This window comes from Leptopilina heterotoma, unplaced genomic scaffold (genome assembly GCF_015476425.1).
Source record: "Leptopilina heterotoma isolate Lh14 unplaced genomic scaffold, ASM1547642v1 Lhet_114, whole genome shotgun sequence".
In the NCBI taxonomy this organism is placed as follows: Eukaryota; Metazoa; Arthropoda; class Insecta; order Hymenoptera; family Figitidae; genus Leptopilina; species Leptopilina heterotoma.
Window position 1 is genome coordinate 731,842 of NW_025110833.1, and position 21,136 is coordinate 752,977.

The 21,136-nt window shown below is 23.1% G+C and overlaps 1 protein-coding gene across 2 annotated transcripts in view; it reads right to left on the minus strand.

Moving 5' to 3' along the window:
* The window catches only part of LOC122507572 (discoidin domain-containing receptor 2), a 256,292-nt gene that overhangs the window by 63,306 nt on the left and 171,850 nt on the right, over positions 1-21,136 (minus strand). For both annotated transcript variants that reach the window (XM_043620369.1, XM_043620373.1), the window contains one exon: positions 7,465-7,612. In XM_043620369.1, the coding sequence (XP_043476304.1) occupies positions 7,465-7,612 (148 nt within the window). The remainder of the gene's footprint in view (positions 1-7,464; positions 7,613-21,136) is intronic.

Sequence of the window (21,136 nt, forward strand, 5' to 3'; positions counted from 1 at the left end):
TCAGTACCGGCTCGGTACTGGATTTCTTCCGCCGGCGGATCTTATTCTTCTGCGGCGTCGGAAGAATGACGGATATGTTAAGTCTGTACTGGCTCGGTGCTGGGCCGGATCCGACTGCGGATGTCGTCATTTATTGTCACATTATAAATCACATTATAAATTTATTTTTAATAAATGTGTCATAACTAAATAATTATTACAATAATTAATTGCATTATTTTAGAAAATAATGATTAATTAATAAATGAATTTAATCAAAATATTAAGTAATTATTTATTAAGAGTTTTTTCAAAATTAAACAATTAAAAAAATTTGTTTTGCACTTATAGTTTATAATTATTATAAATAAATTTATACTATTAATATAAATTTATTATTATTGAGATATTATTAATTAATATTATTGAGAATTAATAATAAATTATTAATATTAATAAATATTAATATTCATGTTAATAATTTATTATTAATTCTCAATAATATTAATGTTAATTAATAATATCTCAATAATAATAAATTTATTATTATTGTGATATTAATTAAAATTATTAATATTATTATGTTCAATATTATTATATTGAGATACAATTATTTAATATATTACATAATAATAAAAATATAGCTGTAGCATTGACGCGTAGTTATTCGACAAGTTTCATTTCAGCTTGTGACACTTGAGAGTATTTAAGATTTGAGAGTCCCATGCGAGCGTAGCATAGTGGTTAGCGTGCGAGATTTCGGTGCGTAAATATTCGGTTAGGCGTAGGTTCGTACCTCCAAGCGTTAGGATTTTTCAAATGTGTATGTAATAAAAAATTGCGTTTAAGTATATAAAAAAATAAAAAAAATGTGTAAAGTGAACTGTCAATGAATTGTCATCAGTATTTATCTTTTGCAATTAATTATTATTTTTTTATTGATATTTGTTGAAATTATCATTTGGATCCGATCCGGTTGTCAGTCGGTAGAATGCCAGCGCTCGGCTGGCTATTAAATGAAAAATCCACGGTCGGTAGAGTGCCAGGTCCCAGCCGGTTGAATTATACACGGAACGGCTTCTCCCGGCCGGTCAGCGGGCTGTAGAATGCCAGTTCCGAGCCGGTTGCCAGCGCGCTCCTGGCCTAGTCACTATTCGGTAGAATGCCCGTTCACATTCGGTTGGCAGGCGGTTCCCAGCCAGTACAGTTACACCGGCGTCAGTACGGGCTAGGATCCGCGCCGGTTGGAAATTTCCGCCTGGGACTTTTGAAAATAATTGAATTTTCGCAATCATTTGTAACTTCTCCAAATTAAATTTTTTTTTTATTGTTTTTAACTAAAATTTCTCGTTAATTTCTTTATTTTTAATAATTATTTAAATATATGTATTAGAAATGTAATTAATTTCAGAATAATTTAAATTTTGCAAATTTTTGCAAAAATTTAAGTTCTTTAGAATTGTAAATGAAATTCATTCAAAATTGAAATTGAGGCTCCGGAACTTAAAAGGGCACTTTCAACATTTAAAATCAATTATTGTCAGAAATGGAAAAAATTGAAGGTTTTGTATTAGAATTTTTGTTTTTCTAGAAAAAACTATTAATAATAAATTAATAATATTTTAATTATTTGAATGTTAATTTTTTTTTCTAAAGGTCTACATTCTGCTGAACGAACCACCTAATAATTTATAAAATTCTTTACGAAATCTATATTATATATTAACATAAAAAGACATATTTATATTATGTTGTGGTGTTAATATTCAAAATCAAAAATAAAACTCACTGAAATAACATTAAGTGAAAATTTTATGATTACACTTTGAAAAAGATTTCGAAAAAAGAAAAACTAGTTTATTTTTTAAAAAGGGGACAAATCAGCAAAAAAGGTGATAAAATTGAAAAAAGGGGATAAAAGGGGACCAACTGTGATGCCTGCAATTTGTATTTTAAAAAATGATTGTTATCGTTGATTAAAAAATTGACTTTCAGAGAAAGAAGGAGGGGAAAAGTAAATTTGATCATGAAATTTTGGTTCGATAGCCATGAAATAAATAAGTTAAACAATTTTACCCGATATGTTTGCCAATTATTGACCATTATTGTTTATTTCACTTTTCACATTTATCATCGGCAAAAACCTGTAAATTTTCATTTATTGCTTCAATAAATTATTTATTTCACGTTTCAACGATTTTATGAAATATGTAATATATTACTCATCCAATTGATTTTCTCCACAATTATATATTTTACACTCTTTGTGAATAAATATTTATATTGGAAATATTCAACTCTTTCATTAGTGAAATAAAAAAAAATCCCCTATTAACGTTTAGAGTCCATTTTGTCATTTGAATAATGGTTTATAATTAAAGAAGGGGGCATTTTTACATTCTCATTTTTAATTAAAAAACATTAAGATATAAAATTCTTTTAGTTTTTCATATAAAAATTTAATATTGTATATATATACAGGAGTTGTATACGTATATATTTATAAATGGAGATGTATATATAGAGTGAATAATATTTTTCACAACGAGGTGTTTCGAGATTTGAAAAATGAGAGACAATAATTTTTTCGAGTTCCAAGAAGCGTGAGTTGCTAATAAATAAACAAAATTGGAGCTTTATTAAATTTACGCTCAGCAGGCATGGCTATCCGAATGTCAATTAACTTCATTGCCCCTTCTCTTTTATCGCTTGACGTTATTCTGTATTTCCGGGAGGTGGTTCACGGACCAATGGCAGGTACCAGTCAAAAGCACAGATGGCCGTGCTTGCGCGAGGCTATGGCTATTCGCCGGACCATTTCGGACTGGATTAATGCAGACCCAGCTGCACCATCGTCGGGCCATCATAAATCTAACTTAATCTCAGATACGCGTATGATGGAAATATATATATATATATACACACACATATACATACATCGAGTCAAATAAAGAATTGTTAGGTAAAAAATTGTCGAAAACGTCATCGTTACTATGAACCGACTTTCAATTCAAAACAAAAACACGTTACCAATTAGAAGATTATTCAGATTTTCACGTCCTCCCCCCCCTCTCTCTCTCTCCAATCAACCCTTTATCACCAAGTGTAAAATAAAATTTCCGATAAACGTGAAATGCAGAATTTAACAAGCGACACTTTTATTTGATTTTGTGTCAATCAGGCTTTTATCGTACAATAAACTTTACTCTAATCTTACATTGACAGATTGAATTTTTTTTTAATCTGCAGAGATTACATAACTGCAAAAAAAATAGTCGAGGTGAATTTGTCGATTAATTGGGAGAACAAAATTTTGCATATTCAGGGAATAATGAATATATAATTACGGCGTAAGATTGGATTAATTTTTGAAAGAACGCATATTTGCAAAGTGAATATGGAAAACTAATTTTGAATTTGATTTTTAATTTTGAATTCATTTGATTTAAATTTCCCGCCATTGTAGTTTTGTAGCTGTCCGGCAGATGGCAAGGGGACTTGTTTCTCGTAATCGGAGAGAATATAATGAACAGTGACTCGATGAAATTCTCTTCAGTTTTAGTTACACATGAAAAGTTTTATCGAAAAATAACCTGGCGTTGTAATCAATAAGTAAATAAAAAATACTATTTATTTGACTTTTAAAAATTTAGTATCAAATAAATATAATTTTTATAAATAAAAGTTCGAGGTTGACGATCACTTATAGAGTTTTTATGAATAATTAAATTCTTTTCATACGTTTCTTTAAAATTTTTGAAAATAATGTTTTTTTTAATAATTTTAATTAAAATTTTTGAAAATATGTAATTGAATTGTGCACTGAGAAAACTGGAGAGTCAAATTCAGAGGTTCAAAAAGTGTATGTTTCCTTTGCTTATGAAGAGAGTTAAATAGTCCTTCTAAAATAAATTTTAAATTGATAATGGAAATCTACTTGTATATTCTCTCCCATTATATCTGAGGGTTAAAAGTTGCGCAGAAAATGTGTACGATCTGTTGCGCGCGAAATTATTTTTCTGACATTTTATGTATTTAATTTAGGGGTTAGGTTGCCATATTTATTCATTTCGCGCCGGATAAGGAAGGGATTTCTCAAGATGGTTAATTTGTCCCTCTGTTAGAGAAATGGCACGAATATCTGTCAATGGTGAATTTGAACATTTAGATTGTTATCCAATAGCTAACTCTCAAATATGAACGATTTGTCCCTCCAGATGTTTAGTCCAATACTCCAGTTTTCTCAGTGTGGAGAACAATTTAATTATTTATAAAGAATTAAAGATAATTGAAATTTTAAGGAGAATTTAAAAAAAAATTTGAAACATAATTGAATTTCTACGAAGAATTTTATTACTTTTCAAAATAATTGAATTGTTTATTAATAAAAAATTCTATGGAAATTTATGAAAATAATTGAATTGAATAAAAGAATTTAGTAAATCTGAGGAATTTTGCCATTGATGGAAATAATTGAATTCTTTCGACGAATTTTAATAAAATTTTTAAGAATAATTACATTTTTCAAGGAAATTGATTAAAATTGTATTAAAAATAATTGAAATTCTTCAATGAGTTTTACTATTTATGAAAATAATTGAATATATTGCGAAGAAATTTTTAAAAATAAAATTATAATTATGGTGTCTTCTAACTTTCCTTGATTATTTTCGAAAAATTTAAATAAAATTCTTTAATAGAAGTAAATTATTCTTAACAAAATGTAAAGATATTTCAATTATTTCAAAAATTTTCAATTATTTGTTTTTTACTATCAAATTAATTATTTTTAACTAATTCAAATTTAGAGAACAGTATAAATATCTATAAAAATTGAAGTAAAAAGCGATTCTTTAAAAAAAATTAAAATAATAATATAATAATAATATTTTTAACATTTTTAATTACATATTTCCAAAAATAATAACATTTTAGAATTATTTTTAACATTTTCGAGAAAACAATAATGTTCAACATTTTTAATTAAAATTCATCAAATAATTCATTAGTTTTTTTAAATTATACAAAAATTCTTTTAAGAAATACAATTATTTTTTAAATTTAATTTTTCGAAAAATTACATTAATAAAATATTTTTAAGAACTAATTATTAGAATTGTTTTGTGATAATCTTTTAAGTTTCAAAATTTACTTTTTGGACTTATTAAAATTTTCGAGAAATCATGGTCCTGTTTATAATTAAAATTCTTCAAAAATTTGATCATTTTTATTTCCACTTTTCAAAAATTCAATTATTTTTAAAAGATTTTACCAAATTTTAATAGTTTGGAAATTTTTCAAAATTGAAAAACTATTATCGTTCAAAAATTATTTAAAATTATTAAAAAAAAATTAATTGTAAGCATTTCTTTATTATAATTTTTTGAAAATATTATACCTTAATAACTTTAGAAAAAACTATGGAGTGTCACAATTATTATAAAAAATTGAGTTTATGTATTTAAATAATTGAACTCTAGAAGAAATTTTGGAAAATTATTTAAATTAATTGATTCAGAGATGAAGTTTAGTTGAAAATTGTAGACAATAATTAAATTCAGGAAGGGTTATAATTGTAATTTTTAGAAATTATTAAAATTAATAAATTTTACTCATTTTCCGTAAACATTAATATTTTCCACTTAGTATAAAAAGAATTTTGTTAGGGAAAGTAATTTTAATGTCAGTACATTGTCAGAGAAATTGATAAACTGAAACTTGTGACCACCCTAAGTATTAAAGGAGCGCGAATTTCAATCGCACGGGTTTACAACAAAATCTAAAAAAAATTCCATGATCCGATTAGAAATTTTATGAGATTTCCATGATTCCATGAATCAAAATGATATCCCATGGCAATTCCATGATTTCCATGACTTGTAGAAACCCTGTGATTGATAAAGTCAAAAAATTACATTAAATATTATTGATTACCTATCAAATAAATATTTACTTGACAATAATAATATAATATTGATAATAATATTTACTCGGTAATATAATAATTATAATATAATTTATTTTATAACTATTATAATTATAATATAATTTATTATAATTATTAGAGTTGTGCAAAAAGCTCGATCGAGTATTTCAAGCTTTTCGTTTTTCTAGCAGAGCTGAGCAGAATCAATCCGAACTTGAACCAAATTCCATCCAACACGTGCAGTATTAAACCTAAAATAATTTTGAGCACTTGAATTTTTCGAGCACTCAAATATTTTTGAGTAACTAAAACTCGAGCCCGGCTCGAGCTCGACCATGCTATTCGAGCTTTTTGCACACCTCTAATAATTATAATATAAATAATTTTTTCATTTTGTCTCCTTATATTAAAATCGTTGTAAAATATCTAGCGTTTCAATTCAATTAATCAATATTAATTCTATAATTAGTACCAATATAAAAAAATTCATATTTAAATTTGTATAAAAAAAACCAGACGCTGAAAATTCATTAAATATTAATAATTCTATAATTAAAAGAAAATAATTCTACATTAAAGCTATTTTAAAATAATCTAGCGTTGCAAAATTATTAAGTTTCAATAGACCTATAATTAGTATAAATATTTTTATATTAAACAGATTCTAAAATAATCCAGCGCTACAAACTTATTAAATTATAATAATTCTATAATTAGTATAAATATTTTAATATCAGAGATATTCTAAAATAACCAAGTGCATCAAAATTTATTAGCTAATAATAATTCTATAATTAGCGAAAATATTTTTATATTAAAGTTATTCTAAACTTCTAAAGTAAGCTGGCGTTGCAAACTTAATAATTTATAGTAATTCTATATTAAGTATTTTAATATTAGATTCATTCAAAAATAACCTGGCGTTGTAAATTTATTAATAATTTTATAATTAGTAAAAATGTTGTTTATTTAAAAATATTTAAACATTGGTTTATATTTTTTTACTCTATTTTCTTTAATAATTTGAATTTTGATAAAATGTTTACATTCAACCTTCATCTTTGAATGTTGACGTTCAAAGTTGAGTTTAACATTTACAATCTTGGTCCAATATTGATCTGATAATTACCTAATTAATAATTAATACTAATAATACTAATAATTTTATATATTTTTTTATATAATTATTTTATATAAATAATTATTATTATTACCATCTTCATATTTTATAATAATTAAAGATGACCGAGTGATAAAGTCATTACTTACAATAATAATTATTATTATCATATTATTATATTATTGTGGTTAATATTATAAGCTAATAACTAAATAAAAAAATTTTTATCAATTAGTTTTCCCTAAATAAATTTAATTGCTGTTTCGAGTTAAAGAAAAAACTTTGTGTGGGTTGAATGTCAATAATGTGGCAATTTTTTATCAGCTTTTACGAACGCATGAATATGAAAACAAGGGTTTTTTTTGTTTCTCTCCCCTTTGATAACATAAAGGCTCCATGTGAAAGCAAGAGTGAAGATTTAATCATAAATTTCACTTACCGTTCCAAGGGCAGCCGTAAAGTTCCACTCGCATACACACAGTTCGAATATGTGTCGTGTATGGTATAAAGCGGATTTTAGTCGCTATTATCGGTGGATAGAAGATCTGTTCCTTCTCCTCGTTCGCATTATTATTGCCCAGCAATAACTGCAAAAAAAAAGAAGAGAAAATACATTTATAGTTTTTTTTAAATAAATAAATTAGTCACTAATTTAAATTTTATAAACTGAAAGTGACATCCAACCCTGACTATATATTCAATTATTTTAATACAAACATAAATAATTTATTGAATAATTGAATGTTTATTAAAATTGAATAGTTATACATAATTTTATCAACAAATTTGTAAATAATTGAATATTATTTTAATAAAATTTCTTAAATGAATTCAATTATTTAAAAAAAATGTAATAAAAATTCTTCACAAGAATTCAATTATTCTCCTAAATAATAATATTCCTCACAGGATTTCAATTATTTTTAATACAATTTTAAGTATATTCTTCGAAAAAAATATAATTATTTTTAAAAATATTCAAAATTCAATTATTTTTGAAAATTTATACTATAATGCTTTTATACAATTATTATGTAAAATTTTAACTGTAATTCATTTTTAAATCAATTTTTGTTCAAAAATTCTACAAGAATTCAATTATTTCAATACAAAAATAAATAATTTATTGAATAAATGAATGTTTTTCAAAATTGAATCCTCATAAAGAATTTTATCAACAAATTTTTAAATAATTGAATTTTTTCGACGAATTTTAATAAAATTCTCAAGTATAATTACATTTTTCGAGGAATTCGATTAAAAATTATATTATAAATAATTGAAATTCTATGAGTTTTATTATTCATGAAAATAATTGAATATCGATCCTGTAAAGGTCCTTAAATTTGCTTCAAATTCGTAAAAGTCATGTTTTTTAAAAAAAGGTCCTTAAAATCAGTAATTTTATTAAAAAAGTAGGAAAAGTATTTCATGTTTTATAGTTATGAAAAAATAATAATTTTTTTTATTTATTTTTTTATTTATATTTAAAAATTTTATTATTTATGAAAATAATTTAATGATGCTTTAAATTTTATTAAAACTTTTTTTTAAATAATTGAAATCTTTTGAAAAATTTTATTATAAAATAATAGATATATTGAAAATGATTCAATTGAGAAAAAGTTTTAAAAATAATTAAATTTTGGAGAAGAATTTTATTACTTTGAAAGATAATTGAAATTTTAACGTGGCATTTTCAAAAATTGTTAAACATAATTGAATTCCTGCGAAGAATATTATTTATTCATATTAAAAATATGAAAAATTCAAATTTTCAAAGATTTTAATTCGAAACTTACACAAAATTCAATTATTTCTAAAAATTCAAGCTATAATGCTTTTATTAATCAATTATTATCTAAAATTTTAACTGAAATTCATTTTTAAATCAATTTTTATAAGAAAATTCTACTAGAATTCAATTATTTAAATAAAAAAGAACAATTTATTGAATAATTGAATGTTTCTTAAAATTGAATTCTCATAAAGAATTTTATCAGCAATTATTTAAATAATTGAATTCTTTTGACGAATTTTAATAAAATTTTTAAGACCAATTACATTTTTCGAGGAATTTGATTAAAATTGTATTAAAAACAATTGAAATTCTGCCATAAGTTTTATTATTTATGAAAATAATTGAATTCCTAAAAAGAATTTTATTATTTACTAAAATAATTGAATCCCCGTAAAAATTTTATTATTTATGAAAATAATTGAATGATTACGAAGAAATTTATAAAATATTTGTAAATAATTGAATTCCTGTGAAATTTTTATTATTTTATGAAAATAATTAAAGGTTTGTGTAGAATTTTATTAATTTTTTTTTGAAATTCTTTTGGAAAATTTTATCAAAATAATAGATATTAAAAATCATTAAATTGAGGAAAATTTTTGAAAATAATTGAAATTTTTCCAAGAATTTTATTAAAATTTTTGAAAATAATTAAATATCGAAGAAGAATTTTATTATTTCTAATGATAATTGAATTTTTGACGAGAATTTAAAAAAAATTTTAAACATAATTGAATTTTATTACTTTTGAAAATAATTGAATTTCTGCAATCATTTGTAATTTCTCTAAAATTCTCAAAATTATATCGTACAATTTACGAATTTTTCATACTTTTTCAATCAAATTACGGACTTTACGAACCTTTTTTTTTTAAAAAAAAACGGACTTTTACGGACTTTAAGTAAAGTTACGGACTTTTGCGGGATTTAGCCCTGATGTGAACAAAATTCGAAAAGCGGTCCAACCCTGACTATTAAAAATTTTTTTGTAGAATAGATTTTCTTGTTGTATTATATTTTGGAATAAGAAAATCTATAGATATACAAAAAAAAATCTATTTATTATTTTGCAAAAACGTACAAACAAGGAAGAAATTTTTTTTTTTCTGGAAATAAGTATACTTGGTTGGGAGAGGGAGGGAGTCGTTTCTGAACCAAGAGCCGATAAACGCACTCTGTCAGTCAATGGCCCTCAATGAATTTTAAACGAGCCATTCAAATTGAATTGGTTAATTAGGAAAGTGCACTCAATGGCAACGACAATGGTCAATGGAGCGTGTTTATGAATCTAAGAAGGATTCTTATGGAGCTCGACCTCATTTTCTCATTTTGATTAGTATACAAACGTTCTTGTTGTATAGATACCGAACCTTCTCTCTAAATGTAAATTTTAACATTAAATCTGCAAAATAAGTTTTCCCCTATCTTACTCTTCCATTTGCTGACTCAAATATCCAACCAAGTTGAATTTAATTATTATTAATAGTATTCTATTTGATAATAATGAAAATTTACAACCTTATCAATTTACTATAAACGTTCAATTTACATTCTTATTTCTTATAAATGAAAATTATCAATAAATTTTTTATTTTCTGTACTAAAAAATATAAAAATCAATTAGAGCATTTTTTCTCTCGAATTACGAAGAATTGAATAGAATTAAATAAAATAACTGTTAGAGCCGAATTTGAAAAAATTAAATAAATTAATTTAATAATATCAAATTTTTAAAGAAACTTTAACTAAACGTGTCCTTCGGACAAAATAATTTGTAAAGGGTAGTGGATTCTTCCCTCTACTTGGTTATTGGTTCAACCAAGGGGTGAGAATCCTATCCCTTGAATTTGGAGAAGATAGGATAGTTTTAGGAATAATTAAATTATAAGCAAAAATAAGATTAAACAATATAAGATATATATTTTCCCAATATCCCTATTACAGATAAATCTAATTTTATGTGTAAGAAGAGTAAGTGTATCTGTGCGTGTGAATGAGATAATCGTGTGTGTCGTAAAATGTAAGATGTTTTTACTCACTACTTGGTATTCTGTACTTCGAAATTCGAATCCAATGACGAATCTTGTTTTTATCCTCTTTACTATGAACTTTAATATTCCTTAGATAATGCACAATGCTGAGACTTCAATTCTTTTACTCTTTAACATAATTTATGATTTCTTTAAATTTATTTTCATTTCTTTTATTTTAATATTTCTTTTCAATTCCCTATATTTAATTTTTATTAAGTAAATTCTCTCTATTTATTTTCTTTCACTATATTTCAATATTTTTCTTATATTTCTTTGATTCCTTTAATTACACAATTTAATTATTTATATTCAATATATATATTTTCAATTCAATCTTCTTTAACTTTTATTTATTTATATTATTCTCAATTGTATTCACTTTCTTTAAACAAACTTTTTATTCTACCGTTAGACTTTCGATACGATTAACACGGCTAAATGCCGGACTTAGAACTTCAGGCTACAATGGCCTGGACTAAAACTGCGGGCCTAAACTGCCCGGGCTAACTGCCGGCTACAACGGCCTGGCTTAAACTGCCCAGATTTCCCAGTGTCAATCAATTTTATTGAAAGACAATTTAGTGGGGAAATCGTATGTTAAGTTCATTGTACTCGACTGTTGTCAAGTCAATTTCTGCAACCTTGCAGATTTAAGCAGTGGTGTGATCCGAGTTCAGTGACTTGGATGCACCACTCCTTATATTGAGCAATTTAACTTTGATATTTTCTAACTAATTTTCAAAAGGGTCAATAAACTGTTTTTCAAGAAAAAGGAATTCATTAAGAAACACTTTACTATATTGTCAGGTTTTTCACCTCGGAATTGCGAAACCTAAAGGAATGTTAAATTCAATTAAATCTTATATTTATATAGAATTAGAATTTCTATGTCATTAAAAATGCCCTGGATTAAAATATTCAAAAGAGGGAATGTCCTTTTGTGAGATTACATAGGGTTATTTTGTGTAAGCGTTTCATGATGTGTTAACAAAATATTGTGTTGTGTGTAATTTGGTTTTTAAAGTATTATAAATAATCATTTATAATATAAAAGTTACGGAGTTCGGCCGTAACAATAACTACAAACAAAAAAGAGCTTATTAAAAATAAAACAATTCAATAAAAATACATGAAAATAAAAAACTATTTTATTCGAAAATTCCTTAAATTCTATTTCTTATCGAAACAAATTTGTTAAAATGTTTGAACCTCTAACACCCCCTACAATCACATTTTTTTTTTGTTTCATTTCCTATTTTTTTCCTTTTTTCATTCCTCTCTATTTTCAACGTTATGAAAGTTTTTACAATCGTTGAAATCAAATGAAACTATTTTTTGCTCCACTTTTCACGTTGGTTTCATTCTCATTTTTCAATAACGAACTTTCGGTCTGATTTGGTCTTCGATTTTACGTTAATCCGGTTTGCGAATTCTGCCCTTTGGGAAAGTATTTCCAATGAAAATTTTGATCACATACCCTATTATTCAATAAAAATGTTTTCAATGTTCTATACGTTTATTCAAATTGGTAGAAAAGCGAATCGCTCTATATAAAGAAAAGTTCTTTTTTTTTGTTTTATTCCATGTAATTGTTGATCGAAATTACTTCCTTGTTTGCAATTTAATGTTTGTGTTACAATGTAAAATAATTTTTCAATTAAGTAATTGTATTTGCAAATGTGCGCAAATTATTCCGATACATTTATTTTCAATGTTTCGAATTAAATTTAATTTTATCACAATAGACGGATGATATTAATTTTGATAGAACAAGAGTTTGTTTTATTTAATTTTGGAATGAAGATAAAAATAAGAACAAAAATAAAAATAAGGATAAAAATAAGAATAAAAATTAAAATAAGAACAGGGTTGCCACAAAAATTTAATTTTGTTTTTCCCTGACTTTTCTCTGATATCCAGACCAAAAGAAAATTTTTCGAGAATTCAATTATTTAAATACAAAAATAAATGACTTATTAAATAATTGAATATTTCTTAAAATTGAATTTTTATAAAGAATTTTATGGAATTTTTAAAAAATAATTGATTTTTTTCGGTTAATTTAAAAAAAAAGTTAAGAATAAATGCAATTTTCTATCATTTTATTTAAAATTGTATAAAAAATAATTTAAATTCTGCGATAAGTTTTGTTATTTATGAAAATAATTGAATTCTTGCAACGAATATAATATTATTAAAAATTTTTTTTAAAGAATTTAATTCTTGTGAAGAATATTATTTATGATAATAATTAATTTCCTGTGAAGAATTTTATTAAATTTTTTTCAATAACTGAATTCCTGTGAAAATGTTTATTTTTAAAAAGAATTGAATTCTTGGGAAGAATTTAATTAAAATTTCTTAAATAATTAAATTGCTTCGAAAAATTTTATCAAAATTTTTCAAAATAATTGAATTCTTGAGAAAAATTTTATAATTTATGAAAATAATTGATTTCTTGCAATGAATTTTATTCAAATTTTTTTAAATAATTGAATTCCCACAAAAAAAATGTATTATTTGTCAAAATAATTGAATTCTTAAGAAGAATTCTATTGAAAATAATTATAATCATAATAATAAATTTTTCGAAATAATTCAATTTCTCAGAAATATTTTTTTCAGTTCTCTGAAAATATTTGAATTCATTTGAAAAACTACATTAAAAAATTAAAAATAATTGAATTGGTTTGAAATTTTGCCAAGAATTTTATCAATTTTTTTTTAAAAATAATTGAATTTCGGTGAAGAATTTTATTATTTATATTTATAAAGATAATTGAAATTTTTACGAGAATTTCCCAGACTTTTCCCTGAATTTCCTGACCTGTCGCAACCCTAACGAATAAGAATAGAAAAAAAAATAAAAATAAAAAAAGAATAAAAATAAGAGTAAAAATAACAAGTATTTGAAAAAGAATTTTTAAAAATGACTTTTTTGTTAAAGATTCAATATGACAGTATATTGAATAGTCATAAAGAAATGTCTTTTTTTTTTGTTGTTATTGTTGGAAAAACTGAATTTTCTCTACATGGGAGAGAGTGAAGTTGCATTTTAGGTATTGGACGAGGATAAAGTTAACGAAGCAAAAATTGTTGACCGATAGCTTATGGCTGGCGCGTATCTCGTCCGTGACGTTTCCTCCGTTGCGATCAGCCATTTGATATTTTCCCGATGCAGATACAGTGCAAATGGATTCGTGCCGTTTCCATGAGCTTTTCCGTTTACGATGCATGCTATCTACTCCCATACTCTGCATGTATATGTCCCACGCATGACAATTCGTTGACAATATATACTTCTTCGTTCTAAAAATTTTTTTTTTCTAGTCACACTATTCGGATTATATTCCCAATATTATATATATATATATATATATATATATATATATATATATATATATATATATATAATATATATATAATAAATATTCTACACAATTTCACTAGAATGATTCTATAGAATTTCTATATATGAATTCTACTAAATTTTAGTGATTTTTAATTAGAAAGAATTTAAATTCGTGAAACAATATTTTTGTTTCAGAAAGTTTTTAATCCCCCTCTCTCCCCTCTTTACCCCCTTCTCATATAACCCCCTCTTTACCAAGTTTAGTCAGATATATTAAAAAAATGTATATTTCTAAGTAGTAATAGTCAAGATTAGTAAGACAGAATCAATATTGCAGCAATGTTTACCATATGTTTTGGTAGTAGATATAAAACTAAGTAGTAATAATCAAGTTTAGTCAGACCGAATCAATATTTACTATATGTCGTTGTATTAAATGAAAACTAAGTAGTAAAAATCAGGTTTAGTCAGACAGAATTAATATTTCATGAATATAAAACTAAGTAGTAAAAATCAGTATTAGTCAGACAAAATCATAGTAAAACGTGAGGTGTTAAAATAAAACCTGAATGGATTAAAATAATCTGCAACAGTTTAATCCCTTTAGGATTAAATTAACACCAAAAAGGATTAAAATAATCTATTATTAATCTACTATTTCAATAAAATTTTCCAAAAGAATTCCATTATTTAAAAAAATATGAATAAAATTCTACGCAAACATTCAATTATTTTAATAAATAATAAAATTTTTTAAAGGAATTCAATTATTTTTAAATTTTTTTATTAATTTCTTCGCAATAATACAATTATTTTCATAAATAATAACATTTTTACAAGAATTCAATTATTTTTATAAATAATAAAATTCTTTTTAGGAAATCAATTATTTTCATAAATTATAAAACTTATGGCATAATTTCAATTATTTTTAATGTAATTTTAATCGAATTCCTCGAAAAATGTAATTAGTCTTAAAAATTTTATTAAAATTCGTCCAAAGAATTTAATGATTTAAAAAATTTGTTGATAACATTTTTTATGAGAATTTAATTTCAAGAAACATGAAATTAATAAATTATTTATTTTTGTATTTAAATAATTTAAATCTCGTAGAATTTACTAATAAAAATGGTTTTAAAAATGAATTTCAGTTAAAATTTTAGATTATAATTAAACATTGCAAGCATATTTTAACGTGGATTTTTAAAAATAATTAAATTTTGAAAAAGTTTCAAATTAAAATCATTGAAATTCTTAATTTTTCATATTTTTGACAAACAATTCTGTAGAATTAATTCTTTTTAAAAGTTTAATAGGATTTTTATTGAAATTATTTCAAGTTTCTATTTTTCAATATATATTTAATTGCAGAATTTCCAAATAATTGAAATTTTGTAAAATTGAATTGTAAACGAAAGAATTTGAAAATTCTCAAAGAACTTTTTTTAAAAATTATTAAAAATAATGGATTTATTGAAGAATTTTAGTCAAAAACACTAGAAAAAAATTTAACTTTAGAGAAGTTACAAATTATTGCAGAAATTCAATTATTTTCAAGAGTAATAAAATTCTTCTTTTAAGGATTCAATTATTTTTACTAATAATAAAACTCATCGCAGCGTTTTAATTATTTTTCATACAATTATAATTGAATTCCTTGAAAAAAGTATTTATGTTTATGTAAGTTTTAATGAAATTCGACAAAAGAATTCAATTATTTAAAAATTTGTTAGTAAAATTCTTTATGAGAATTGAACTTTGAGAAACATTCAATTATTCAATCAATTATTTACTTTTGCATTAAAATAATTAAATTCTTGTAGAATTTACTAATAAAAATTGATTTTCATTTCATAAAAATGAATTTCAGTTAAAATTTTAGATTATAATTGAATATTAAAAGCAATATAGCATGAATTTTTAGAAATAATTGAATTTTGAAATTAATTTTTTTTGAAAAAGTTTAATTGAATTTTCTTTTATATTATTTGAAGTTTTTATTTTCTAATATGCATTTAATTAAAGAATTTAGGAATAATTGAAATTTCGTGAAATTGAATATTGTAAACAAATGGATTGGAAAATTGCCAAAGAACTTTTTTGGAAATTATTAAAAATAATTGATATAAAGTAAAATTGTAGTTAAAAATTTTTGAAAATAATAATTGAATTGAAATAATGAAAATAATGTTGAAAGATGTACAATATTCTTATAATATAAAATAATGATTTTATTACTTGGTCATCTTTAATTATTATAAAATATGAAGAAATCGATACCTCCGAGTCTTCGACTGGGAGTTATCGATATCTTCATATTTTATAATTTAAAAAAAATTTAATGAACTAAAATTTCATTCATTGTAAAAAATAACACCAAAATTGATTATTTTAATCTTTTTTGGTGTTAATTTAATCTGCAACACCTTAACTTGATATTTTTAGAAAAACTGTGATTGAGCTATTTATCATTTTTTCGCTGGAGTTATTAATGAGATTGCAATTATAGTGAAAAAAAAGACCAAAAAAAGTGACGGAAAGAGTGAAAAAATAATCAGAAAAAAATTCTAATGATCTTTAATTTGGTGATTTCGGAAATTTAAAAATCGTACAAACTGCAGTCATTATATCGACAATTTTATTTCTCTAATGACTTCAGTTTGACTTTGGAGCATTATTACTGTGGAAATAACTAGGCTATAAATCACTTGATTATAGAAGAGTAGTCTTAATTTTGTTAATAATAAACTAACAATCCCTATAGTGGCAAAAAATATGAAAATATTTTTCAAATATTTAAACGCAATATTATTTATGAAACTACATTTTATAATTTAATTTACAGTATCATAAAACACGTTTATTACTGCATACCGCTTTAATGGAGCTGTAAGAAATAAAATCTAATCTCAACCCTAAACGTAAATCTTAATTAAATATTCTATCACCATTACGAAAATAATAATTTTTCGAAAAATGTTAATAATACACTGAGAAAGAATTTTTTTGCATCTCAAAATATGTAGCCAACCAACAAAATATGTTTGAATTAAACATAATATTTATTGAATCAAATTTATTTATGTACTGAATCCAAACTATTGTGTTTAATTCAAAAATAATTTTTGGTTGACTACATAACAAAGGATTATGTTTGATTCAAATATATTGTTTTTTCAGTGTTGGAAAAATCACAATGCAAGCCATTTTTTGCAGTAAAATTCCATTTATATATGTAAAGTGAAATCTTATATTTAAAATGAATTCAATTTTACAATATTTAGTTTCATAATTTAATTCTATAATTTAACTTTATAATTCAAGAGTATAATTTATTTTTATAATCTACTTTTTTAATTCTTTAAACATAACCTTAAAATAATTTTCAACTTAGATGTCTTTCTTCGAAGCGCGTCACATTTATTTTTACATTTAAATTTTTTAAATTTGATTTTATAATTTAGTTTTCATAATTTAAATTTAAACATAATCTAAAATTTAATAATTTAGTTTCTTCATTTTCATTTCAAATGTAAAATTTCACATTTAAAAGCAAAAAGTTCTATATATAAATTAAAATTTTGAATATAAAATGAATTGTGCAAAAAGAAAGTATCCAGCAAATGATAAAAATCGAAGTTAATATTTTATCCGAATTGCGCTACTTTTATAATTCAGAATAGCACGAAGAGAATTTAAAGTTGCAAATGCTTTAGAGAGAGAAAGAGAGAGAAAGAGAGAACTAAGAATCAAGAACAAGAGGTAAATAAATTTTCAACTTCTTTGAAACTGAAGTGAGATAGATCCTTATCTCAAATTGAACCGAAGGGAACACATTAGTGTCTTTATATATTCCTCGAATTGTTTAAACAATTTATTGTTTTCTCCATTTCTCGCACTATTCTAATAAATTATTCAAGAGTTGTTAAAATTTTTGTGTAACTTTACAAAGCAGTTGAAATAAATATATTGAAAAAATTATTTAATCTATCCAGATAACAGAAAATTTTGCAGCAAGAGTTTCAAAAAAAGGGAATTCAATTTTTCTTTTCCGGTACTCCTTGGCATTAAATTAGACAAAAAGGCGAAAAAAATACATATATTTGACTTTTCAAAATAATAATTATAACCCTTCCTGAATCCAATTATTTTCTACAATTTTCAACTAAACTTAATCTCTGAATCAATTAATTTACATAATTTTTCAGAAGTTCTTCAAGAAATCAATTATTCAAATACAAAAACTCAATTTTTTTATAATAATTGCAACATTCCATAGTTTTTTCTTAAGCTATTAAGGTATAATATTTTCAAAAAATTATAAAGAAATACGCATTTAATTTTTTAAAAATGTTTTAAAATAATTTTTTAAAGATAATAGTAATTCAATTTTAAAAAATTCACACAAACAATTAAAATTTGGTAACATCTTATTAAAATAATTTAATTTTTGAAAGATATCAATAAAAATGATTAAACTTTTGAACAATTTTAATTATAAACAGGACCATGATTTCTCAAAAATTTTAATAAGTCCAAAAAGTAAATTTTCATAAATTTTTATTTACATAGTTCGAAGATAATTGAATATTGAATCTTAAAAAATTATTATGAAACAATACTAATAATTAGTTTTAAAAAATATTTTAATGTAATTTTTTGAAAATAATTTTCATTAATTTTCATTAAAATTGTTGATAATTCAATTATTTTCAAAATTTGTAATTAAAATTCTTCAAAAGTTAATTTTCAAAAATTAGAACAATATAGTTAAAATAAATTAATTATTTTCAATTAAATTTTACACAATTCCAAGTATTCAAAAAGATTTTTATTATAGGTACATTTGAAAAATTTAATTATGTTAAAAAATTATTCAAAAACAATGTTTGAAAGATTTGTTTATAGTTATTTTTCGAATTTTAAAAATCAAAATAAGTTGTACTTTTTTTAAAAAATTCAGGCTATAATGCTATTGAAATTAACAATTTATCAAAATTATATTGTAAAACATGAAGAAATCGATCACTCCGAGTCTTCGACTCGGGGTGATCGATTTCTACATGTCTTATAATAATTTAAATTAGGCCATAAATTTTTCCAAAAAAAATTTAATTATTTAAAAAAATCTTAATAAAATCCTTCACAAGAATTCAATTATTTTGAAAAGTAGTAAAATTTCTCAAAAGAATTCAATTATTTGAAAAATATGTAATAAAATTCGTTGCAAGAATTCAATTATTTTCATAAATGATAAATCGGTTATTTGGAAATTCATTTTTAAATTAACTTTTATTAGAAAATTCTACGAAAAATCAATTATTTAAATTCAAAATAAAATAATTTATTGAATAATTGAATGTTTCTTAAAATTGAATTCTCTTAAAGAATTTTACCAACAATTATTTAAATAATTAAATTCTTTTGACAAATTTTAATAAAATTTTTAAGAATAATTACATTTTTCGAGGAATTTGATTAAAATTATATTAAAAATAATTGAAATTCTGCGAGGATTTTTATTATTTATGAAAATAATTGAATCCCTAAAAAGAATTTTATTTCTTATGAAAATAATTGTATCTCTAAAAAGAATTTTAATATTTACGAAAATACTTGAATCAACGTAAAAATTTTATTATTTATGAGAAAAATTGAATTATTGCGAATAAATTTATGAAAAATTTGTAAATAATTAAATTCCTGTGAAATTTTTTTTATTTTATTTTATAAAAATTTTATTAAAAATAATTGATTTAAAGAATTTTAGTTAAAAATTCTAGAAAATAATAATTGAATTGAAATGACGGAAATAATTTAAAAGAAATTGCAGTAATAAAATTCTAATGATTTTATCACTGAGTCCTGTTTAATTATTATAAAGCATAAAGAAATCGATAATGGAATATAATTATTTATTTAATAATAATTTTATGCATCAAATTTTAAAAGGTTTATTAATTTTGAAATTTTTAAAATCTTAATTCCTATGAAAAAATAATAATGATTAAATATTTATTTAAAAAAGAAGTTGTTGATGTTTTCGAATAATTTTACAATTTAGGAAATTCGTAAAATTTAAAAAAAAAGTTGATTACAGTAAAACCTTCTTTTTATTTTCATCGCAAACTTTTACTTATTTTCAAAAAATTATTCTACTTTCAGCAATAAGATTAGAAAGAGAATGTTGTGTCTGTTGTTGGCGTATTGCGTAGAATTTTATTTACATTTTTTTAAATAATTGAATTCTTTTGGAAAATTTTATTAAAATAGTAGATATTGAAAATCATTGAATTAAGGAAAATTTTTGAAAATAATTGAATTTCGGAGAAGAGTTTCCATTCAAATTACGGACTTTACGGAACTTTTTTCAAAAAAACTGACTTTTACGGACTTCAAGCAAATTTACGGACCTTTACGGATTTTACGGACCTAGTTCGAGCCCTGTGATGGGTACTTTATTGCCCTAGGTTGATAATAGATACTTTATTGCCCTAGGGCAATAATAGGCACTATATTACCCTAGGTTAATAATAGATATTTTATTGACCTAGGTTAATAATAGATATTTTATTGACCTAGGTTAATAATAGGTACTTTATTAACCTGCGAGTGATCTGTAAAATATACTTCATCGTCCTAGGTTAATAATGGGAACTTTATTGACCTGCGAGTGGTCAATAAACTATGAGCCTGAGTTTTATAAAATATTAAAAAGAAGTTCTTTCTCAAAGGAACTTTTTTTCAATGCAAACTGGATATTATATAAAAAAAAGTAGTAATTTGTTTAAAACAATTTCGCATTCTGAATATGCACACACGAGTGAAATTGAATTTGAATCTTTAGAAAATTTTGTTTCCTTCAAGGATTTTGCTTTTGAAATTTTCGCGAATGTTTGAAAACTTGTTGGAAATGGCACGT